The sequence below is a fragment of the Castor canadensis genome, chromosome 5 (genome assembly GCF_047511655.1).
Source record: "Castor canadensis chromosome 5, mCasCan1.hap1v2, whole genome shotgun sequence".
Taxonomy (NCBI): domain Eukaryota; kingdom Metazoa; phylum Chordata; class Mammalia; order Rodentia; family Castoridae; genus Castor; species Castor canadensis.
The window spans coordinates 124255588-124281627 of NC_133390.1; the positions used below are offsets into that span (position 1 = coordinate 124255588).

A 26040-nucleotide genomic window follows, 5' to 3' on the forward strand; every position below is an offset into this window, starting at 1 on the left:
GAACTGAGGCTAAACCTAGCCTTACTAAATTTCCTGAAAGCCCCACATGCTTCTTTTTCTACCCTGCCAGGCAATTCTTGGACCTCGCATGGAAATCTCCCACCCTTTCCACTCTCAGTTCAGCTCTATTTAGTTGGCTCTTACCAACCAAGTCCTTCTGATTTCAAGTTATCACTCTCCAGCTCTCTTTTGTTTTCCTTCCTAGCTTTCAGCATATTTGGTTTTTATCTAGTATGGTTTTGGCTTCCTTACTTAATGTGTCTCTCCAATGCTAATTTGGATGTTCCCTTAGGGCAGGAAATGTATCAACCCATTAACCCTCATATGAATACCACCTAGTCTAGAGTCTGATAAACAGCAGATGCTTAACAAACTTCTAGGTTACATCTTGTGCAATAAAAATTGAATAAACACAGGCAACAAGAGACAGATCAGGGACTCAATCCAGATAATGTCATTTGAGAATTTTTGAAGATATGCCTAGATGAAAAAGAACTGAGCGTAAATAAATATATTTGCTAATTTTAGAATATATTATTATGCGTACTGTTACATGTACATCTGAAGTCTAACACTTGTTTTATCATTTTCATTTTGATACAAAATGGTGTGACTAATTAAAGCAGTAGTTGCTTAATGGGAGGAGATCGCCATCACTACCAGGGGGACATTTGATGACATGTTTGTTCATCATACTTGGGGGTAGGCTGTCATAGACTCTGGCAGGCAAATGCTAAGGGTGCAGCTCCATAGCCTACAGTGAGTAGGACAGCCGAACTATGAAGAAACAGTGCTTCTGTCCAGATTATCCATGACACCCAGGTTGAGAGCCCGAGTTAGAATTATTTAAGATGATCTGCATGTAAGGACATAATGGTAGCACAGTCTTGCAACAGGGGACATTCAGCATGAAGAAGCCCCTCTAGGAATGAGAGAAGAATCCAAGGTGGATTCATTCAGTCACTCATTCATAGAATCACTATATAGATTCTATGAATCTATTCTTTACTTCAGGAATTGTGCTGGACAGTAGCTGTCATGTAGAGAGTAGTATGAAGCTTCTTTGGAGACAAGGAGAGAGCAAAAGAGTAAAGGCAAACCAAAGATCCTTGGCTGCTAAAGTTTAGCTAGGGACAGAGCTAGGTGCCATGAATGAACTGTTATATTTTGTCATGCTACTTCATAGATGTTACAAGAGTAAGTGTGGACAGGGGTAAATTCAAAAGCCATATGCTTTGGCCAGGAGCATCTGGTAGCTCTCTTTTGTCTGATTGCTGACTGACTTAAGTTGATGCAAACATTGGGCCGTATAGGGGAAAGCAAAGATGTTCTGAGAGGCCATGCAGAGCACTGATGTAGGGATGTGTGTGTGAGTGTGGACTGGAGAGGACCAGAAGCTTGCCTTGCTTTCGTGTTGCGCTGCTGGCCTGGGAACAGGTGCGCTGGCTTGTTTGTCCAGTAACAGCTCTTTCTGTTTGCAGCAGTCCTATGCACCAGCTCCCCACCCCATGGCTCCTCCCAGCCCCAGCACAAACAGCAGCAGCAACAACAGCAGCAGCAACAGCAGCGGGGAACAGTTGAGTAAAACCAACCTGTACATTCGAGGCCTCCCACCAGGCACCACTGACCAGGACCTCATCAAGCTGTGCCAACCGTAAGTGTCCTCAGACTCTGTGCCGTTTCTGACTCACACACTGCCGTGTGAGTGTGTGGGCAGCACTTGGGTTCACAGCAATGTTCCCAGCCCCTGAAATCTCAGTGAAGAAACCTCTTCTAACCAAGAGGGACAGGACCTTGAGATGTGATTTCCGTTTAGTTCAGGGAGTGTGGTTTGCTATGGAGGTGCACATTCTTGAGCAGATAGATGCAGGATTTCTGGCAGATTCATGTACGTTGACCAGAAGGATAAAGAATAGCAACCAAATTGTACTCTCAACCATGTGACTTGTGGGAATGATGATGAATTTCATGAAAGATGCTGATTTTATTGAGATGTGTTAATCAGAAGGGTTAATTGCAGAATGATGACATCCTGAGTCCCAAAGCTTTTCTCAATGCTTGGTAAATTCAGGTTCTATCAGGACCAGGTAATTAGAGAAGTATAATGTCCATCCTCTAGCTTCCTTGAAAGCATCTACCACTAAATCCAATGAAAATATCTTCCCAAAGCCAAGAGCAAGGAGTTTTGTATTTCCTAGGAAGTGTGGAAATAATTAAATCCTCTTCCAAAATATTTTCATCAATTTGTTATCTACCAGCACTTGTCTTATTAGCTCTCTTATTTCTATGAAAATACATCGAACATACTTAAGTTTATCCTCCAAGTAAAATTAAAAAGGAATAGTGAACTAAGAATCATAGACCGGCATTTTTAGATTACTGTCTGATTACTTTCAAAATACTGTCTGTATAGATATTTGTCATTTGGTGGTCCTTTGTTGGGTTTTTAAATTTTGGGAACTATTACTCAATTGTTTCTTTTCTCTTTTGTAATGCTGTTATAACAGGGTGAGAGGATATTTATTTTGTAAATTTCCCAGCCTCTAAAATATTGGAAGAGGAAAACATAACAGGCAATATTTATTTGTGTTTGTTCTGGATTTTTAACATTGGGAGTTTGAATCAAACAACAGGAAGTGGCAGATAAACAGAAATACAAATATATAATACACAATCAGTTGTCACTACAGTAGATGTGTTTGGGGAAAGCACCCTGCTGCTACTGACTGCCTTGCTTTGTGCAGAGGCATTCCAAAACTTTGAAAAGTAAATATTTATTTAGAAGTTGGGTGGGGTTTTTTTTGGAAAAAAAACATTAAAAGTGCCATGACAAAGGCATATGATACATATGTTAGGTTTTGGTCTATGAAATATTGGGCTTGACAATTGGAAGGTAAATAACTCAACTTGTTTAAAAAATCTAAACTATTTTGAAAAGTACAGTCTTGGAAAATGTGAAAGACTGCAGACTTTATGATAGAAGTTTCAGATGATATATCTCCTTTAGTACATGCTGATATAAAAATAGCTATTGATTCATACTTGAATCTCATTCATAAAAAATATTTGTGGGTGGAAGGAAAGGTTCTTTGCTGTTGTTATATGCCACTTGGAGAGCTTGTTGAAATACAATAGGTCTGTGATAGAGACCAAGAGTAGGCATCTCTGACAGGCTCACTGGTGTAGGTGCTACTGGTCTTCTCTCTACAAAAAAAGTCAGGGTACTGACTATTTCCGTCACACAGTTTCACTTCATTGAATATCTTGTATATTCAAACCTGCTCAGCCACTGTGCAATGTTGGGGCAAATCATTTCTTACCTTTATACTATCAGGAGTGAGCTAAAGTTGCCTCTGACTAGTGCAGTGGAGCCAATTGTTAAATATGGAGGAAGTTTGTGAGTGATTTCTTATAGATTTGGTGGCTCGAAATCGCCATGGTGGGAGTATTTATAACACAAGTCAATAAATCCAACAAATCAGAGATTTTTTAAAACTTTGTTTTATTGGAGAGCTGGTATGTGAACATACCACTGGTATAGCATCATACCGTAAGTCACTGTGTCAATATTCACTTGTATGAAATTGTCAGAATTTTATAAATGGAATATATAACCTGGCCTGTGTTGGCAGGAAAGAGCTATGGAAACCAGAGTCATTAGTATTTAGCATGTAAGTTTTGTTAATACTTCTTATGTACATTTGAAAAATTTAAGTAATTCTAAGGGAATAGAAGGTAACAGATACCTGTTCATATTATTAATTGCTAGATAATAAGATTTAACTCACATTACTGTTACTTTAAACATGCTTGTAGGTTCTCCAGTTACTGAAGTAATCAGGATCTAGTGTTTTATTGCTTACATTACTTTTTCTAGAGAATCTTAGAGAACTGATGTAATCAGGAAACACAAAATGGTGGAAATAATATGCCAAGAAACCCAGCTTTCCATCCTGGTTGTGCTACCCAGTGAGAGTCTGTGGCCTTACTCAAATGACTTATCCCCTCTTGACTTTGTTTTCTCCCACATATAAAAGAATGGGCTTGAATTTGACAATCTTGTACATTTCCTTCACTCTAAAATTGAGGGCTTCATCATTTAGCATCAACATCAGCCTTGGATTGCCTTTTTTATCTTTCTCCAATCCCCTTTACAGTGTTGGCAGGGCAGTAGCCTGAACCAATTCACTGCATGAGTGTGACCTGATGGCTGGAGATGCTTTTGGTAAGAGACCAGTATAGGTCAAATGGAAACTCCTGTTCCCTCTCGTGTAGTGTTGTTCTTTTGCAGTGCTCATTATTTTACATTCGTGATCTTCTAAAATTAAATCATTTTGCACTCCTAACTCATCCAGTATTTTAAAATAGCTTCACATAAAAAAACAGGTATTTGTAGGTTTAGGTGAACTTGCTAACAGAATTCATTTTCCATGTTAAATCCTATGAAATTATTAATACTTCTAGAGTTAATGCTCGTTATAGGAAATGAGTGTTTACTAATATTCATGCTAATAAAATAATAGAAAGCAGAGATATACACAAAGGCATTGATATTAAATTTTCTGATATTAATATACAGTATTCATATTAATGCTAATAAATGGCAATAGAATATATTAAAGGAAAAGAAATTGCATTATGTCTCCATGTATAACATGAGAGCAAATCCTTATTAAGGAATTCTATTCACTGTCATCATCAAAACTCCTATTTCAGGTTGGAAGTAAACTCAAAGAAAAGAAGACAAAACTGAAGAATAACGGGCATGAAGAATGATTTTACTCTGTGGAAAATCTTTCTAGTTATACCTATGTTTTACATGAATAGATCACATTGTGTGTATGATAGGAAATACGGTTAAAGACCATTGGGTTCTATAGAGCACCTGCAACATTCTTCTGTGAGGATTTGGTTGTGAGAACATTTAGACAAATTCTTGCCTTAGCAGAATTCATATTCCCCTGGGGAAAATAAACATTAATTAAGTAATCATGTGATTTGTTATAAAATTGCAACTGTAAGTTCAAAAAGAGAGAAAAGTATGACATGAAAACAGTTAACCTATCATCTCTGGTGAAGTGACAGTTGAGCTCAGATCAGAAGGATAAGAGGTTGAACAAAGTGAGGATGGGCAGGGAGGACATTCTAGGCAGAGGGAAGTTCATGTGTAGCACCAGCGCTAGAGGGAGCACAGCAAGGACAAGTGGCCAGGAAAGACCAACGTGGCTACAGCAGAGAGGAAGTAGAGAAGAGACAAAGTGGGCTAGAAACATAAAGAGAGACGAGAACCATCTTGTACATTGTTGATGAGATCTTTTTTTTATTCTAAGAGCAGTGGAGGAAACCCCATTACATTTTTATTCCATAAAGATAACTCCAAGACAGGCATTGGTGGCTCAAGCCTGTAATCCTAGCTACTTTGGAAGCTGAAATTGTGAGTAACAAGTTCTTAGGCCAGTCATTCAAAAAAGTTTGTGAGGCCCCATCTCAACAGAAAAAAGCTGGTTATGGTGGTATATGCCTGTCATCCCAGGAAGCATAAAATAGAAGGATCACAATCCAAGTTGGTGTGGGCCAGAAGCAAGACTCTATCGTTAAAATAACTACCACAAAAAGAACCGGAAGTGTGGCTAAAGCATTAGAGAGCCTACCTCACAAGTGTAAAGCTGTGAGTTCAAACTCCATACAATCAGAAACAACAATAACAAAACAATAAAAAACTCCCCAAAACAAAAACCAGAACTCCAGCTGCAGGATTAAGAGAAAGGGATCCCATGAAACCGAAGAACACTCAGAGTAAGTATCTTTGCAAAGTCAGCTGGAAGAAGAGTGATTGTATTCAGAAAAGAAGGCATGCAAATTAATAACTCTGGTGACAGAACACTTGTGTGTGGAGAAGGATGTATTTTGTCATATGCCTTCATGTTTTTATTAGAAAATAAGAACTTGAGAGATAATTGACTAAATAACGTCAAAAGAAACAGCAAAGTAGCACAAAATAGACCTCAAATCAATCGATCTTTAGTTAAACCCTTTTTCTTACCCAGTCATGAATGGGCCCTCAATACACTACTAAACATTTAGTGGATAGGCCATTGATGGGGGTACTTAATCACATTCTTCTATGCTTATCACAAGAGGAGCACATGGAAGTGGAAGGAGACAGATTTAGTTTAACAAAGTGGGAAGGAGTTGCACCTTTTTTTGGCCAAATAAAAGTTTGACTGATATGATTTTTCACCTTAAGTTATAACACAATTGGTAACTTCTATTATTCAATTGTGAGCATGCCTTTGAAAGACATTCATATTACTCTTAAAAATAAAATTAAACATCATCATGGACAAATGGAAAAAAATCATTACTGTGTTTACTTTTCTACATCTACTGTTTCTTTTCTTTAACTATTCTGGTGGCTTTTAATTAATTAGTTAATTAATACAATGTTCTTAGAAAACCCTGGCCACTTACCCCCACTTCCAAGTGATTAGCTAATCTGGCCTTAATTAAAGCTTTGTGAAGAAGCCCAGTGAATGGTTCTTCTGTTACAAAGCGAGCTGCTGCTGCAAGGCCCTGGATGCAGCATGGAGACCTTCTGGTTGTTGCCAAGCAGGCAGAAAAGTTAGCTGCCCTGCCTCATGTCTTCTTGTAAAGGTTCTCTTTGCTCAGGTTAGGATACCCCAGCATTGTCGGCTCTAAAGCCACACTGTGAATGTCACTTGGACGTTTTAACAAGAGAGCAGAAACACCCACAGTGAAATGCCAGTGAGAGAAAATAAGAGTGTGTGTGCAAGAAAGCTGAAGAGCATGGCCAAGCTAATCTCACCACCTTTTCCTGGCTTCCTTGTTATGGTGCATGCTGAACACTGAGTCTAATAGCCGCTCGAGTGCCATCGGGCTGGGGTGCAGAGCCCATTCATTACACACTGTGTCAGACAGTTTTGACAAATGCACCCACACAACTAAACCTTTTATCAATTTAAAAGTAACCTTGTCACAGTAATCTGTCAAACTGTTCAGATACAACTAACAGAAAACAAGTCATCATGCACTCTGGGGTAACCAAGTAAATAAGAAAAATGTGACTGAAATTTTTTTAGCTCTTTTTCACTGTGTCATTGAAGAGTTAAAAGTTCTCTCTAATAAGACCTGAGGAAATTTATTAGTTGCTTTCTTCTGCTAGTCAGACTCAACTTACGTAACTGCTTTTGAGGTCTCATAAATTTGTGTGGTGGCAGGTGTGAGCAGGAAGTGAATTCCAGAATCTTTGAACCCTGCCTTTGTGTTTTTAAATGAGAGCGCCTTAAAGACCTAAACAGGTTATTTGAAGTCCTTGAGTATGCATAAATTTGATGCTTGTTTACATATATTTATTCAGATTTAGGCCCAATTACACTTGCCAATTATTATAAACAACACATAGTATTTAATTGAAATTAATAAATAGTTGCTATTAATAATGCATTGTTATAATTCTATATGCTATTAACAATATTAATTGTATGACTAGTCCATACCATGTACTCTGCTAGGTTTTTATATTAAATCATTTAATGCTTAAAATAATCCTGTGATGTGAGAATAAAAATTTCTGAGTAATAGTTAAGTGAACCAAGGCTCAAAGAAGCTAGAAAACTTGTGCAAGTTTATATAACCATCAGGATTTAAGCTCTAGCATCACTCCAAAGCCCTAATTCAGAACATGTAGACCATTCATAAAATAAGAGCGAGGACAGCATAGTTCATGGTCCCTCAAATCTGCAACTGCCCATGAGAATCCCTTAGGGAGACTGAGGAGTAGGAATTCTGGACCTCATCCTCCAAGGATTCTAATTTAGCTAAATGAGATCAACCTGGACATTAGGATTTATAAAAGCTCATTCTGAGGCAGGCACCATGGCTCACACCTGTAATTCTAGCTATTTGGGAAGCTGAGATCGGAAGGATCGAGGTTCCAGGCCAGCCTGGGAAAATAGTTAGTGAGACCCCATCTCTAAAATAACCAGACCAAAATGGACTGGAGGTGTGGCTCAAATGGTAGAGAACCTGCTTTGCAAGCATGAAGCCTTGAGTTGAAAATAAAAACAGCCTGTTCAGGTCATTATAATATGCCACAGAGTTTGAGAACTTCTGTTAATGATGCCACAATTATCAGAAAACATAATTCTCCATTTTAACTTCTGTACTCTGGATTTTATAAGATCTTGCAATTTCAATAGTATCTACCAGTTTGCTTTCAATTAACCAGAAAACTTAAAAATAATTTTTTTTTTGGCAATTTGGGGATGAACCTGTTTCTCTAGTTATAATACTAAGGTCTTTTTCTTTTTCTGTGGTATTGGGTTTTAACCCAGGGCCTACACCTTGAGCCATTCCACCAGCCCTTGTGTGTGTGTGTGTGTGTGTGTGTGTGTGTGTGTGTGTGTGAAGGGTGTTTTTGAGATAGGGTCTCATAAACTATTTGCCCAGGCTGGCTGGCTTCAAACTGTGATCCTCCTGATCTTTGCCTCCTGAGTAGCTAGGATTACAGGCATGAGCCACTGGCGCCTTGCAACATTAAGTTTTTCATTAGAAAAATTGAGAATCAAGGTCAGGAATGAAGCTAGTCTACAGGAGTTTTAGAGGAAGTGCTTGGGAACCTCTTGCTCTCCTTCACATAATTTTCCTAAGTCAAACCTTTCTTCAACATTCTACTTTTAATCATGTTTGTATTTAATTGATGATTCAGCAAGCACTCTTCCTAGGTTGACTCATGTTAGTAAATTTCTGTATGCATTTACATTTTTCTTGCTGATCACAGTCTGGTAAACAAAGTTCTTGTGAATTTTAAAAAAAACATGTATTTCAGCATTTGGGGAGCATCCTAGAAATGATTATCCCAGTGATTTATGGATTCATTTATTATTATTTTTATTATTTTGATGAGAATGTTCTTCTGAGTACTTATTTATCTTTGCTGATAGCTGAAAATGCTATTCCCTATTTATCTTAGGAACAAAGAGAAAAAAAATGAAATCATGAAGTCCTGGGTTTGATCCCTAGCACTGAAAAAAGAAAGAAAGAAAAAGAGAGAGGGAGAAATATTCATTTTCAAACCTGTCTTCCTTCCATCCATGTGGGTATGTTGCATGTAGTGTCTAAAATAAAATATTTCAGATATCTCCTACTGTTAACTCAGACTCTACACTGCAAAAAGTTTTATAAGTCCAATAAAATCATTTTTATATAAGTGATGAGCTTGAGCTTTATTTAGTTGTTAAATATGCTCAAGTTGCCACTTAAATACCAAGCAGTGTGCTAGGAACTAGAGTCAAGAAAAAGAATGAAATCATTCCATTGTCCCTCAACAATTTTCAGTTAAGGAAGGAGTGTAAATTAATAGGGATAGAGGAGAAATGGAAAGACAGAGAAAGGAAACTGAAAGAGAGCTATGGAGGAACAGAGCAAGAGAAAGACAGAGGTAGAGACCTTGATGGAGATGATAGAGCTAAGCCAGAACCAAGGAGACAATGGTAGAGAAAAAAACTATTTAGCCAGAGTGTGACACAGAGGGAAGGCAAGCATGTCCATTTCAAAGGGTTATCACATGATGAATCTGAAGAAAGGTCCACTCTGAATGGCTTTCAGCTCGACTCTACAGACTTTCCTGGTCAAGTTTGCCAGTGACCTTGATGTCCAAATGTAACTTTTCCGTTGATGTATGTCTTGACTTCTCAATAGTTCTCAGCACATTTAATCATTCTGCCTTCTTTTCCCAGCTTCTACAGTGTGCCTCTCTCTTGCCTCCTGTAGTCCTCTACCTTGCTGACTATTCCTTTCCAAACTCTTCCTGTGGCTTCTCCTCCTCTTGGAACCTCAGAGTACTGACTTGTGTGGACATTTTTTCCCCTTGCTATTTGGATCAGTTTGAGGGGACTCTTAAACTAAATTCCAATTTAAACCTTGGACTTGCCACTGCCAGCTGTGTGGCATGGGGAAAGTCACTTAGCTTCTTTAGGTCACTGTGTTTTCACCTGTAAAATGGGGATTTCACCTATAAAATGAGTCAAAGCGTGTAATATGAAGTACTTACATGCAAAATACTTAGATTATGGTCTCTAAGTCTATATTATTACCTCATCAATATGATGGGTTTAGAAGCCATTTATAATTCATGTGACTTCCATACTATGTCTTTTACCATTACTTTGAAAATTAGAATCAAATACACAGATATTCTTTGTGGTTTTTTTGGTCAGTATTTAAAGCCATTGGTTGTAAAGAGAACTCTTCAGATTTCTAACTTCCTATCTGTAACATACATCATTATATCTCTAACAATAATAGATTTTGAGAAAAAAAAAGTACTTCATTTACACAATTAATATGCTTCTAGAATTTTATTCAGTAGTTTTGTTGTTTTAATTTTTGAATCAACATTTATTGAGGAGTAAAATTAAACACACTTGTAAGTGTAGGATTTGATAACTTTTGACAATGACATGCACCTGTGAGGCCTCTACAGCAGTCAGGATGCAAAAACATTTCCATTATTCCAAGAGGATTTTAAAAATATAATCGTATGCTAGAAAGTTCACAGTTTAAAGTCATCCTACTCAAGAAAGCTAAGAAGCAGTATCCCGTGAGGGTAGACTGCAGTTCTGAGTGGGTTCCAATGAACCATTTACTAGCTGTGGAACCTATATCATGTCAACTAGACCTTGTGAACCCAGTAGTTCCTGGCACATAGTAACCCTGGAATATTGTTCATGGATGTAATGGGAAAACCTTTATTTTAACTCATATTTTTCTATAACAAGATTAAGTGAAACTCACTTGCTAATTTAAGGGTTTGTATTCAACCAAAGCACATATTTTGCATTGTATATTATTTTATCTTATTTATCTCTGTGTGACTAAGAGAGATTATATACATATGGTAACCATAGATCACTGAATTATTTTGTAGTATATCCTCACTGCTATCCACTGTGTAGTGCTATTTTTGTTCCATAAATATTTATATCAGAATAAATACATACAAATTAGGCCACATTTTAAAAATTTAAGTTAAAATATAGTGCAAAAGAAATTTTAAAACATTTATAATTGGGCAAGTACTTGCTCATGCTTATAATCCTAGCTACTTGGGAAGTGGAGATATGGAGCATTGTGGTTTGAGGCCAGCTCTAGCAAAAAGTTCAGGAGACCTCATCTCAATTAATAAAAAGCTGGGCATGGTGGTGCATGCCTGTCATCTCAGCTAGACAAGAGAGTAAATAGGAGAATTGCAATCCAGGCCTCCCTGGCATAAATGTGAGAGTCTATTCAAAAAAATAATTGAAGCCAAAAGTGCTGGGGGCTTAGCTCAAGTAGTAAGAGTGTCTGCCTAGCAAGCACCAAATCCCAATACCATGAAAAGAAAAAAATCTCACTTATAATTGTAGTGCAAAATAAATATGTTATAATAATGTACTCTAGAAAATAAAATGAAAGTGTTTGAACCAAAGAAATGGTAAGCATTTCTTTAAAACACACTTGGCAATCTTAGTCAATGTATGTATACATCAGTGGATTCTGATATTACTTGCATCTTATTCCCTAATCAATAGTTTAAGTTTGACTTTAAGTTGAATATGTATTGTTTGTTTGCTTTGTTTTTTTTTTTTTTGGTCTTTTAGTGGTGCTGAATTGAACCCAGGGCCTCATGCATGTTAAGCAAGTGCTTTACCAATGAACTACAACCCCAACCCAGAATTTTTTTTTGCAGTCCTAGAGACTGAACCCAGGGCCTCCTGCCTGCTGGCCATGTGCTCTACCACTGGGTTACATCATCACCCCAGTTCTTTTTAAAAAGTATCCTTTATATGTACTAGACAGCTCTACTTATTAAAATAAGTATGATAAATTTAGAATCAGGGAGATAGATACTTAGATAATACTAATTATTAAAATATTAATTCATAATTACATAAATCCAAATGCAAACTTGCTTTAGGTTGACTTCTGCATGGGACAACATTTCCTGTTCTCTGTACAGCTATCCCTATTGTCTGTACATCATTTTGAGAATGAGTCTTGTACAAAGATGCCTGAGTTCAGTTCTCAAAGCTATCGTTATTAGTTGTGTGTCCTTGGATATGTTACACAACTACTCTGTTCTAGGTATTTCTTTTTTTAATAAGTAATGGGGACCTCACTTTTTTGAGTTGTTAAGAGAATTAAGTGAGTTAATACACAGGACACCTTTAAATAAGACCCACAGGGAGTGAGTTCAAAGACAGTATTGTGATTATGAGAACCTTCTCAATATAAACTAAAGTTAATTTTCTCCCAATTTGAGCATTCTGTGTGAAATGAATGGTTAATGATTTCTTGTTTTGTACTAAAACCATGCAACCCAAGATACCATCTAGAGTCTTTTCCATATCTGGTGTTCTGATACTCTTTAATTCCAGGTATTATGGACACAAACACAGTTACCTTAGTTATTTTACACACTAAACTTTGGATTTAGAGAGCCTGCAGCCTTCCACTCCTGAGCTTTCAAAGACACCAAGCCTGGTGTTAGTCTACTTCCTATACAACTGAGCCTTGCTGGTGCTTGCACAGAAATCTTGGGAAGACAATCAAGTTAAAGATAAGGATAGACCTATTTCGTGGACTCCTGTTTGACCGTCCAGGGCAAGCCTGAGGCAGGGGGTAGGTGATGGGCATTTCTGAGTACAGACCATGGGGCAATCACACACTGAACTCGTTGGTTGCTGTAATTAATTGCCTGCATGTTTTCTTGGATATCAGGTGACTATGGGTGACATTCATGACCAGCCTGACAAAGATTGTAAGAATTGGAAGTGAGGATGTGGAAGAGTTGTGAGGTCCCCAATTTCCATTGAAAAGTGGAGTCGTCCAGCTCTAACAGCAGGGAGGAAAGGAGGCTTATCACCAGGGAACATTGCCTTGTTGGGAGTATGTGTATGAGCAGAAAGCGAGTGTCTACTGCCTTTGAACAAACACTGGGTTCTTGATTCTCTACCCCTCCTCGTGATTGCCCTTTTCTAGCTATAAAGCCAAGTGCTGGGATTTGTTAGGCTTCCACGTGCCACCAATTCTGTGCAGGATGAGTGCATTGCCTCATCCCATGTTTGCATTCCAGTGAAAAGGAGCAGACAGCACCCTGCCCCAGTGTTGTCACAGTCCTATATAGGTAGACACTTCCTGCTTTGCTCAGGGCTGTCCCAGGTTTAGCATGGAAGTCCCATATCCTGGAAAACTTTGGTTCCTGGGAAACCCTCAGTCCCAGGCAAACTAGGACTGTATTTCCAAGCATTGTGTTATTTATCCAGAAAGTGTCTTCATTCCCAAATAGGTAGCATTATTCTCTCTTGAAACTAAGTGAATGAGGCACTGAGAGGCTGAGTAATTTTCTGAAGGTGTAAAAGCTACTGATATTTCCTGAAGGTGGCTAGATGGGAACTCAAATCCTGGAGTTGGCTCCTACTCTCTACCCTCTACATGATTTTAACTATTGGAATAAAGACTGAAGTTGCTGAACCAGACACTACAACTCTGCTACTCTAATCCTTGTGGATGTGGATAGAGGGGAAAAATCTTTCCACACCATATGATGGTGACAAACTTCAGTCTCTGAAATGTCTTCTATAGCAATGATGAATGTCTTTCTGAAACGTGGCTAGAAAATTAATTACTTGTAAGATTCTGGCTCAAAAAAGTTACCTGTAACTTGCAGACTGTGTACTTTGCCTAACAACTAAATAAGAGATAGTGTTGAATGTAGAATTTGAAGACCAAAAACTTCATCAAAATGTGTTTTGCTTGTGTTAATATTCTCTTTTCTTTCTTAAAAAGAGCATGAAAAATCATTCAGACAAATTATGATAAACATCTACAAATACACAGTCATGTTTCCAAAGGAATTTACCACTTCCTGGTTATCAGTGTGACATACATGCTCCTTCAACAGTTTTATTTTTTTATCACTCACTGCCTGCATAAGCAACCAAGCACACGATGGAGCAGAGTAGAATGATGAGTCTCAAACTTTTGGATTTAGAAAGCAGTAAAATAAAACAATGATGTCAGCATAATATTGCAAACAAATTTTTAAAACAATGATATTAAAATAAACTACTATTATTTATGAATCTGTAGATTTAGCAGCATAAATTTATCCCCACCAGGATATATATTTTTTAATTTGTTTTACATGACATGTTAGTGTCATGGACAAGAAAGCTAAACTATATCCCAACATATTTCAAAAATAGGAGTTATATTGCAAAAAAAGAAAATGTCCCCATGATTGCATGACAGGCACTAGTTTTTGGTACTTGTGAGGAAGTTTGTGATGCTGGACTCCATGCAGCATCACGCAGGGTTTGGTTTTCCAGTTGCTCCAGAGGTGTTTTTGTTTGTTTTGTTGTATAACCAGTCATTGTAAATTTCAGTTTCACATCTATATGTTGACAGATATGGGAGCAGCGTATTTCATGTGCTTCACTCAACTGAGGGCATTCTGGGCAAACAGAAGCTGAGGAACCGCAGACCCCAGGCTAGTGCCAAGGCAGAAGTGAGCCACAGTAGGTATAGCATCTGGTGTGCCTAAGGAAGAGGAGGTCTCAGCTTGTAAATTTACCTTGTATGGAGCTCTGAGTGGTCAGCACAGGGCAATTGGGGCCGAGGCAGGCAGGAACACATTGCGTCAGGGAAAATGTTAGCAAGAAATAATGTTGGTTTTTGTAACAGGTCCTGGGAATGTTTCTTACATCTCAAATTCTTACCACTCCCAGCCCCATAGCACAGAATGGGGAGGAATTGCATTCTACAGAACCACAGCTTCACAGATAATGAGTTCATGTTCATACATTTTTGTATATAAAAATTTTAAGACCAACTTTTTTATGACTTCAAAATCCTGAGCCTGATAGTTTAAAGGGCATATATGATGATGACTAAATGACATAAGAAAGAAATTATTATTGGATATTGAACAGCTACTTGCACCCCACCACCTCCCCCAATCTGGGATTAAAATGAAAACAGGGAGCTTGGGGTGTGGCTCAGAGTGCTTGTCTAGCATATGGGGGCCTCAGGGTTCAATTCCCAGCACCATACCACTAAATAGATAGATAACTAAATAATACATTTCAAGACATCAGAAAAGAGGTAACAGATAACAGACAAAAGGCCATTCTGCCACCATTTTAGTCTTTTCCAAATATAAACTTAAACAACATCCAATATTACCTACAAAATGTCCTCAAGCTTTTGCTTGTAAGGAATTTTTTTTCTCTCCAGATATTTGAGCAGGTAAGCACTACTCAGCATGACAGGGCAGGCACTAAGCATCTAGGGAAGGAGGGATGCTGCCATTTTCTTCCCTTTTCCCTTGGATTAGACAGTGTGTCTGGTCATTCATACCTCTACCGCCTCTTGACTGTTCTCCAGAGCCAGTGTAGACAGTACTGTTTCTCAAGAAAGTGTCTCCCTGGAACTCTATGAGCATTTCACATTCATATGATTAAAACAGATCCTGTGGGCATGATGTGAGAAAACCTTGGCTTAACTCAACTTACATGCATTAGCACGATTTGCTTATTTCCTTTGTTTATCCAGAAAAATGAAAACAAAGTCATTGCATATTGAATGTTATGAAAGATGTTTTGGGCAAACAAAGACAAATTGGGTCAGGAGTCTTTCTGAGCAGATGTTTTCTGAATCCAGATGCATTCACTGTACTTATAGGATGTCAAGTTATATAATTAGGCATGACATCAGATACAGGGATTTTCCTCAGAACTTTTGGACAGAGAGGTGGTGCATTCCCATATTCCCAGCTACTTGGGAAGCAGTGGTAGGAAGATCATAGTCTGATTTTCGATACCCTATTTAAAATTTGCAATATCCTACCTCAAAAAACACTAAAAACAAAAAGGATGAGGGGTCTGGCTCAAGTGGTAAAGGTACTGAGTTAAAGCCCCAATACCAAAAAGCAAAACAAACCAAACAAAAACCCTCATAGCCTTTGCTTTGACTATGGTATGCACAGCAGTATTTACTTTCTGTTTAGGAAATATTTCTTATAGTTAGGTCTCAACTTCCTTGCTTCTTTTCCATACCCCTCATTTGCAACCACCCTCAGGGGTGATGGGATCAATGAAAACAAAGTGCAAACATGCTTTCTTGCAGTCTGGACCAATGGATGCAAAATAAGATGAGATAAGTCAACAGTTTAGTAGCTGCCTCCTGTTTTTGAAGCCCTTGTTATAGCTGTAATTATGGAAATTCTCATGTATTTTACTCTGTGAGGCAGTCTCAAGAAATGCCTATAGAATTAATACCAAAGACCAGATTTCTTCACACAGCTGGAAAAAGAGAGCTTTTTGATTCCAAATATCAGCATGATGAACAATTATTCAGAAACCATGAATGCCCATAAGCCAATATTGGTAACACGAAGGATGAAGAAACCTCAAGTATTGTTCATATATTAACTGAAACCAGGAATTAAACAGAAGAAACTGAAGTAAAATTGGGTTCTTAACTAGGAGGTCCAAAAATTCATTGAAGTTACATGCACAATTTTGACACTATGTTCAATGTACTTTTGGAGGAGTCAAGATTTCATAGCCTGAAAATGACTTAAAAATTGGTATCCATTTGAATGGATTCTGGGTATACAGCAACCCAAATATGTGTAATTTTGCTATTCATATGTTTATAAATGAGAGAAAACTCTACATGCTCAGCTGAAGGCCAGACAAGCAGCTGGTTATTGCAGCAAATCTGAGCCAGGCTGCAGGCCATGTCTCTAGTGCCAGATCCTCCAATCCAGTTAGCAAATGAAGACTGGAGGCTTTTCCTGGCTCTGTTCCCCTGCTGTCTTGTGGTGGGCTCTGCCCTGGCAAGGGTGGCCTTCCTCAGGTTGTCCTGCCTGGGTCCGGAGCTGAGGCATCTGGCTGGAGAACGATGCTTATAGACGACCTAAAGCTGGGAGAATGCTGGGCAGCTGGCCTGACGGTAGGGTGCTGGCCAGAGCAGGCTTACACTAGAGGCTGCCTGAAATAGGGCAGGATCAACAAGAGCCACTAGCATTCCACTCCAGCCAGGGGTGAAGGAATGGCAGCCTGCTGGCATCTGCCTTTGGCCCTACTGGCATCTATTTTTGTGCTATTCTTTGTGAAAAGTGTTAAGACTGAGGGGCTTAGTTAGCAAACTTGAGGAAATGAGCAGGAGGAGGTGTAAGAAGAGAAACTGGCCCATGAGGTGCAGCCATAATCAATGAGGGTAATGACATTTGCAATGGGTGGGCAAGGGCTTACTAAATTTTTTCTGTGTTTCAAAGGTGGAAAAAAAAATTCCCTCCCTAGGCATTTTTAACTCCCCATTTCTACCAGAACTTCTGGCCTTTGAGAATAGTTTGACGGTTGTTGGATTGGCTTCTGGAAGGGAGAGAGCACAGCTTTTCAGGAGGCCTGGGCTCCCTGTCGGTGTCCCCTGATGGGGTCTGGCACCATCTGCATGCTTGCTGTGGCTGCTGCTGAATTTAAACTGGGTCAGCAGGAGTTGTACCCAGCATGTTTGGAAAGCACTTATTCCTCCTCTTTTGTTGGGGTGGGAGTTTGGAGAAGGGACTCTGGCAGGCTTATTTTCCCACTGTTCTCTAACAGATACCATAAAACAGTTTTCAACATTGCACCCTCTGAGCTGATTCTCTGGAACTTAGAGAGCTATTCAGAAGGGTTCAAAATGAAGGCTGACAATTTGAACACAGCCATTGGGTAATTCTCACATCTTTCAAAGGATGCCTGCAATTTCTCCTGGGGAAAGTTGAAATTTACTACAATGGTTGATCTATTAAAAATATTGGGACACAGGAACAAGAATTCTATTGTATTCAGTTGCTGGGGTTCCCGCTTCACCATGCAGCAAGCAGAGGCACTGACAGGATGCTTTCTATGAAGCATGTCTCTTACTCCTGATACGTGATCACTTTCTGGAACCGAGCGGACTAGCATGCCTGCCTCTCAATGTAGATGAAGCAAGTAGATTGGGAATAGAATTTCAGTGTCTTACTGCAATTGCACAATCTTTTCACTTGCTTATTTTGATCATGTATACTGACATTCACTTACTTATTTGGTCATTTATCTAAGCAACCTATTGTTGAAACCCACCATATTCAACAACCTTCCAGGCTGTGTAGGTTACAGACAAGGCAGACTCATGTACAGAGTCAGGAAAAAAAAATGTGTTAATAGTTTAATCAGTATTTGATTCAAAAGTAACTTCACAATATTATATGTGATCAATTTTTCTTACGTAGTGCTGTATTCCAATTGTCACAATGACATGATGGCATTTGGCACTTTTGTTCATGAAATCATAGTTGGATAATTTGTGTTTGAGCCTTCATTCACTCCACACCCTTCCCTATCTGCATGCTGAACACCCACACATACTTAGGAAACCAACTCAAATACATTGCGTAATGTACTCATGTTCCAGCTTCAATTTTGGCAGAACGATTTGGCATAGTATGCAGCTGTGTTCTCATTTCACTTAACCTAGACCTCAGTGATCATATCTTTCACCTGTGCCCCAGTTCATTTTTACCTTGTTCATCATCTCAGACTTGTAAGCACTCTGAAAGCAGGGATTGCTATCTTATGCATATTTGTATATAATTTCACTCAGAGGAAATTGTATAGTGAAGTGAAATTAACAACATCAAACAGCGGGGAAGTTGATTCTTGTTACTCACATAAGTTATTTTTCTGAGGTCACTGTGAACACTGAATTAGCAAATATTGAACCAGAGCTCCTATGGGAAATACAAGTTTAGATTCTTAAGAGCCTCTGATCCCAACATTTTCATCAACAGATCAATGCATAACTTTGTTGTATGTGTGTTTCTGTTTAAGAAACCTATTCATTATGTATTGTTGATTCATTAACGTTGAACTCCTAACCAATAGCACGATACCTCATGTTCAATGAGGTAGCTAACACACTTATTTTCTCTGAAAGACATATTGTAGCCTTCTTGCTTTTAGAAGCACTAGAGAGCACTCGGTACCACACTTAGAAACCATTTTAAATAGTAAAGTCACTCCCCTCAGAGAGAGAAAAAACAGGAAAATAAGAAAAAAAAACAAAAACAAAAAACCATGGGATCAAGTATACTCCCCAAATGAACATTTCTTATAATATGAGTGCTGAAACAAGAAAGCAAGTCCTTGCCTTGTTCCATGTCAGCTGGGAATGTGCATGTCATACAAGTCAAAGTTTTCACCACACTGTAGACATCTGCAAATGACTGCATGCAGAGGACTAATTTTGGAGTTGCAAATTAAGTTTAGCAAGTAGGCAAATAAGTAAATACAGAATCAGTGAATAACAAAGATCAACTGTGTTATATGTCACTAATATCTTTTATAATAGTCACCATCTCATTTAATCTAAACTTGGTGTGTTATGAGTGTAAATTACAAAACTTATTGTAAAGAAGTGACTAAGAAACTTTTGTTTGAAATAGATTCCATTCTAAAACTATGTGATCGCCAATGAATTTCTAATTTATCTTTAATATTTAATTCAGAAAAGTGAGGCATTTAAAAACATGTTTTCTGAGGATCGTCTACTCCTCTGTAGGTAATGATGTAGAAATAAATGCAGTGTTACACTGCAAATACAGTGTGGACTGCATGAAGGCACATTATGAGCATAAATATCTGCACAAAGGATGGTCAGTACCAGCACGAGCTTGACTCAGAATAGAATACAGCTGTGCATACATTATTGATGATAATTCTCTCCAGGAAACTTTTCTCTGCAATTTATCCAATCCACTGTGGACTACTGGATATATAAAATGCATTGTTGTAGTCATCTATGTGGGATTTTCAACAATACCAGAAAGATGCATTTGTTAAGACTCATGTGAAACCAATGAAAAAAATGTGTATTGTACTCCCAAGATATTATTTAAATATGTGTGTATACATAAGTATTTTAGAAAACTCAAGAAAGTTAAACTGTCTCATCTTTGAAAAAATGTGCTGAATTAGAGAATCAAAGAGGTTAGGTGTGAAGATGATATGATAAATATATGGTAAGACATAGGTCCCAACAGTGATTAAAAAAGTGCATGGATAATTTCGCATGAGAATAATGGTCATAAAATATCATGATAAAGATGTAAGCAGAGCAAGAAGACCTAGAAGTATCTTTAGTGATGGTTTTGGCAGGAGAGGGTGCGTTACGATGAGGCACAGGGACCAGCATGAACAGCATGGTGACTAGGACTGCACTGGGCATGCTCAGAGTCATACCTCAGCCTAGGTAGATGGGCAGGGGGGAGGCACATGGAATGAGGTGTCATAGAGTTTGGTTTACTTCAGTCAATTATCTGGCAGGTGTCTTCGGCTCCTCTCTCTGTCTCTGTCTCTCTCTCTCTGCATAGGCAGTCAGTTGCCAAGTCAGTCTCCTGGATTTCTCCTGAGGTTTTTCCTTTGCTGTGCGTCCTCTCTACAGCTCCCTTATCCAGGCCCTTGCTGTCACTGCAAAGGCCTCTTGACTGTTCTCTTTGCCTCTCTCAAAGGCCCGCTAACCTGTTTTCCATACTGCAACTAGAACTAACTTCCCATTATGTCAACCACATAATGTCACCTGTAAGCCCAGAGGCCTTCAAGGACCCCACAGTCTTTGTATGCTATAAAGCCCACTCAATATTAGATAGGTTTCCTCCTTCCTTCTTCAGCCTCACCCTTCCCATTCCTAACATGCTCATCCTATCACAATATTGAGACTGTTGCCTCACATCCATGTGATTCCCATGCTGTCTTTGGCAACAGCTCCTTTTGCTTACTCCTCCATCTATCTAGGACACCCTACCTTCTCCAGCACCCCTTCTTTTATGTAACTCCTCCTCACCTTTGTAGATATCAAGCTACATCCTCAAGGAAGTCCTTCCTGATTCCTGCCAAATCAGATCAGATGACCTTCTGAATTTTCCACACAGCTCCCTTATTTAGACTTTACAGTTAATCCACAGTCATTATAATTGCCTGTTTAAATTGTTGATCTCCCCTCCAAGAAGGCTCATACTCTTTGAAAATGAGGTCTGTGTCTTATTCACCACTATGTACTTTTCAATGATTGGCACACAGACTAGTGATAATTTTTGATGGATAGATAGTGCTAAAACTAGATAGCCAGAGATAAGCATTTTTTATTTGAATGTTGTGTTTCTACTATACTCACAATTCATGGCTAAATATTTAAGTTAGATAGAAATTACTGAAAATACTAATCTTTCAAGGACAAAGAGAATAAATAGAAATTGCTTAAACTTTTCTTAAATGTATACTTTGAGTGTTCAACAGTACCTAGACATTTTTAGTACTTAGACAGGAGCAAGGTTGATATTGGCACTATTCTCCCAGCTAACTGTATCATATTATGTTATTCTCAGGTGACCATGTCTTCTCTTATTCAACTCATCCAACACTTCTCTCTGCTATTAATTAATTTTGCTAGTTTATCATGATGCCAGGAAGCCTGGGTAGGGATGTGAACAATGCAGCAGCCATCAGGAGATCTGGTTCTGATTGTGCTACCTTTGGAAAGTCAACTGGACTCTGCTGAGTTGCTGCTGGCATGAGCTGATCAGATCTTGAAAGGTGCTTCTACCTGCAGACAGGTGTTCTATTAACATCCCATGATGTGCAGGGCACTTTCCAAGGTCGTTATCATTAGGAAGTAAATTGACAAAGTGACTTTGGTTTTATAGTCCAGTAGCAGATAGTATTATGAAATGCTAGCAGAGGAGATGGTACTCACCATCAGTCATATCATCAGGTAGAACTTGGTTAGAGTTTGAGAACCCAATTTGCATTCTTTTTGTTTCACACTGTCTACTGAACAGTTGCCTAAGCATGTAATAATCATCTACAAAATTTAAAGTGGCATTGTTTATTACCAACCTATTTAGGATGCCATAAAGACAAATTTTATCCTTCTTCTATACTGTCCTCTGTTTCCTATGTATCGGTGCTTATCATTATGAGAAATACTCATTTAGTCTTCTCTTCATTTAGCAAACCCAAATTAATCGTCAGCTATGTTTAATTAATTGCCACCTATCTTTCATAGGAACTGGGCATAAAAAGTGGTTTGAGCAAGACCCAGCTTAGGAGGACCTCAGAGATGGGGCAAGGAGGAAATAATCTTAAGCTAACTGCTTAAAAGCCTAAATTTTTCTTTTTTCATCTTATTTTATTTTTGGTGGTACTGGGACTTGAACTCAGAGCCTAGAACTTGCTAGGCAGGTACTCTAACACTTGAGCAATGCTCCTTTTCCTTTTAGTTATTTTTGGGATAGGGTCTTGAATTTGTGCAGGCCAGCCTGTGGTACTTCTATTAATACCTCCCATGTAGCTGAGATGAGAGACATGTACCACTATGCTCAGCTTTATTGGTTGAGATGGGGTCTCACAAACTTGTTGCCTGGGAGGGCCTCCTAAGAAGCTGGAATAATAGGTGTAAGCCACCATACCTGGCCCTAAACACTTGATTTCTACCTGAAAATACCTTGCCTTAGATATACAAGTCTTTTCGCTAGGCACAATAGAGAAATTGGATGAGCAACGTGTTCGTGTATAGTGAGGATCCATAACTGAGCAAATCACAGCATCTGAGGGTTAGAGTGGGCATTGAAACACATCTAGTCTAAGCCACTTTCCAAACCTTGAGTTTCCATCTAAAACCCAGGTCTCCTGATGTATTTCATGTCAACATTGATCAGCTCTTGTTGATTATAAAATCTGGTCTTCTAATGAGTCAGAATACATCTTGCCATGCAAAAAAAAGCTAGTTCTTTTCCAGCATAACAACCTTTCAAACATCATAAGATACTTGTCAGGACCATGAGTCTTGGGGCTAAATAAACTCGATACACAATTGTTAGAAGTTCATTCAACATCTTAGTCTCTTCTGAATATGCACCATACAATAGAGTTTTTCAATGTGCCAGCTGTAATTGGTGAGTGGTGAGAGCAATTAGCCCAGTGGGTAAGATTTAAGATTTACAATAGAATGAAATGAGATATAAAATGTCAATGTGTTTTGCACATAGTGAGCCTAAGTACTGTTTCATGAAATGTTTGTTTCAGATGTGCGTTCATGTCTGGGTTTCTGTGCATACTGACTGCTATCATAAAATGTATATCTTAATATGAGCTATAATAAATAAAGTAAAATAAAACAAAATACCCCTGACGTGTCCCTGTGGGAGAACTCACATTCCTTAAGTAAGTGTTTCTGGCAATTCAGTGTACATCAGAGTCACCAGAAGAGTTTGTTATAAACAGATTGTGTGTCACAACTCCCAACCCCTTTCTGTGCATTCTGATTCAGTGTCTGGGTGAGTCTATGAAGCGTATGTTTCACAAGCCCCCGAGTTCTGCTGCTAATAGACTGGTGAGATAATGATGAGTCCCACTGCCCTAAGTGACATAGGAGCTGAGTGAGGACGCAGTTGCCAATCTACAAAGTAAATGTTTAGTAAGTCTTTAGTTGGTATAGTTGTTACTCAGTAATGCTTAATTTATTTTACGTTTTCTAATAAAAGTAAATACAAATAGAAATTTTGATAATTCTCCTTAGATACCACCTTGGGATGGTTGGACACTTTGAGGATTGTGCTTGAAGGAGCGAGATACAATTATGAGGGCTCTTGCAGAAGAGTGCCTGATTCCCAAAAGCTATTCATTTATATTTGGTAGCCTTGGAGAGGATTTGACTTATCTTAGTTTCCTATGATATATTCCCTGAACTTTGCTGAATTACTTTTGGGGAGAACTTATACTTGGTCTGTTGTCTTTATGATGTTCCATCAGTTCTGTTCAATGTCTCTAGTCCCAAGTTGATTTTTCTCTCAGAGAAAGCTCCAGTGCAAAATAATTCAGAAATTATGCTTGCTGTACCTCAGTTCCCAAGTTGACGCTTCAGATTCTAAATCCTGTCCCAATTTTGTCATTTTTTGCTGTTGTTTTACCTTAACATTCTGTTTTCCCTCTTCTCCCTTTCTCATGATTCTGGAATCATTTGAAGGCTGGTTTTGAGAATCCCTTCAGTTGTGTAATATCCTTGTACACTGAGAGCTTTCCCCACGTGTGAAGCTCTTTTCCCTTTCAATACTTGTGCCTCGACATCATGCCCATTCCTTTTCTTTATTATCCTCTCATCTCCACTCCTAAAATCCAGAACCTCAGTTGTCATTACCTGTTCAGCTCTTCATAACATTCCCTGTGCCATAAGCACTCTCCTCAGGACTCTTCTGTTGTGTGGAGGAAAATAAATGACTCCCTTCTTTTTATACAATACCAGAAACTGTTAATGGACCACAATAATTGCACAAAGAAGCTTTGATACAGACAAATTGGAAAGACCACATCTTGGTAATAACAACAGCATTGTACAAGGCTGAGCTCTTGAGATAATGTAGGGGGGGGGTCAAAACTTTTGATTTCAAACCTACCCCTCATTAGCTTTGTAAATGTTTGGTAAGTTACTTAATTTTATGTCTCTATTTCATTCTCTTTAAATCGGAGGTGATAAGACATCATGAGACTGAAAATTTAGATACCTGATAAAATATAAAGAATTACACTCATGGAAAGTTCTATACTAATTACCACTGTTCATTTGGTTCCTGAATTATAGCTTCATTTGTTACATTCAGTCCCATTTCTTTATAGACCCTTCCTCCATGTGTTAACATCAGCTTCAGGTTGCATGTCTTTTAGGAGAGGCGATCTTCAATCTATGCCATTTATTCATTTAATGTTGCTAAGTCCAAATATTTAATGATAAATCACTGCTGCTTTCTTGCCTGTACAATATCATGTATCACCCCTAGTTGGATAGCACATCATATTCTCATTTATGTTTTTGTCCATTATTAAGTTTTCCAGGCATTTTAGGCCAAGTGGTTGGCAGCTGCCTGATTTGGACTTGGAGTAGCTCCTTGTCAGTTTTCTTGGTTCATCTTACTCAGGGATAACGCCATCCACTCTCTCTGCTTTTCCCAATGTTACCCAGCCCCAGAATGGAGGTAACACTTACCAAACCCCTGCTTCTCCTTTTTAAAAGAGTTACCAATAAGACTATTTTTTATGTGTGCCAAAATATGTTTTCATCAATTACCACTACAGCTAAATTGTTGAGACTGGTAACTCCATAATCTTGGAAGATGATTTTACTAGTTAGAGTTCTTTAATGATTGCTTTTTCTTAATTATAATAAGTTAAGAAAAGTAAGACTGGAATTGAAAAAAAACTGAACTATTCAGACAGCTATAGTTTTAGAGACATAGACTTCCCTCATTCAATAAATTTTTAAGTGCTTATTATGTAGCTGATGGTATGTTAGATTTTGTGAAAATCAAAGGACACCAGTATTGGATGATGACCTGATGCATTTTTAAGCCTAATGAAGGAAGATGAACATTAAATAACTAAAGCTGTGCTTCCATACAGCTTCCACAGGCTATTATGAGAGTGTATTTTAAGAGGGGTCTGACTCAAATGGGAGAAGAGAGAACCCTCAGGGAAAGACTCCCATGACAAAGTAATAGGTGATAAGTGACTCAGAGCTTCCATGCAGTATAATCACAAACTATTTAAGATGCTTTCAGGTAGCTGAACATTGTTGGTACTCAAAGAATTCATGTGTACAAGCACCTGCATCAATATAACTTTAGATTAGCAAAGAAAAAAGGTGAATTTACCACTTCATAGAACTGACCTTCTGGGAAATACTTTTCAAGCACTTATTTTTTTTTCTTTTATTCATATGTGCATACAATGTTTGGGTCATTTCTCTCTCCTTCACCCCACCCCCTTCCTTAACCCCCTGTCCCCTTGTAAAGGTTCAAACACTTAAATTAAATATGTTTGGATCTAGCTTTTGAGAGGTTGAAATTCAAGGCTATGAGAGTGGTACTTGAATCATTCTTCATAGACAGTGAATCATCTC

At 38.3% G+C, this 26040-nt stretch overlaps 1 protein-coding gene across 20 annotated transcripts in view; it reads left to right on the forward strand.

Annotated features, from left to right (window-relative positions):
* Positions 1–26040, forward strand: part of Rbms3 (RNA binding motif single stranded interacting protein 3) — a 1393896-nt gene that overhangs the window by 841231 nt on the left and 526625 nt on the right. For 16 of the 20 annotated variants that reach the window (XM_074074014.1, XM_074074016.1, XM_074074013.1 and 13 more), the window contains one exon: positions 1482–1654. In XM_074074014.1, coding sequence (XP_073930115.1) covers positions 1482–1654 — 173 coding nt within the window. The remainder of the gene's footprint in view (positions 1–1481; positions 1655–26040) is intronic. The other 4 variants (XM_074074015.1, XM_074074011.1, XM_074074021.1 and 1 more) reach the window with 1 other exon arrangement.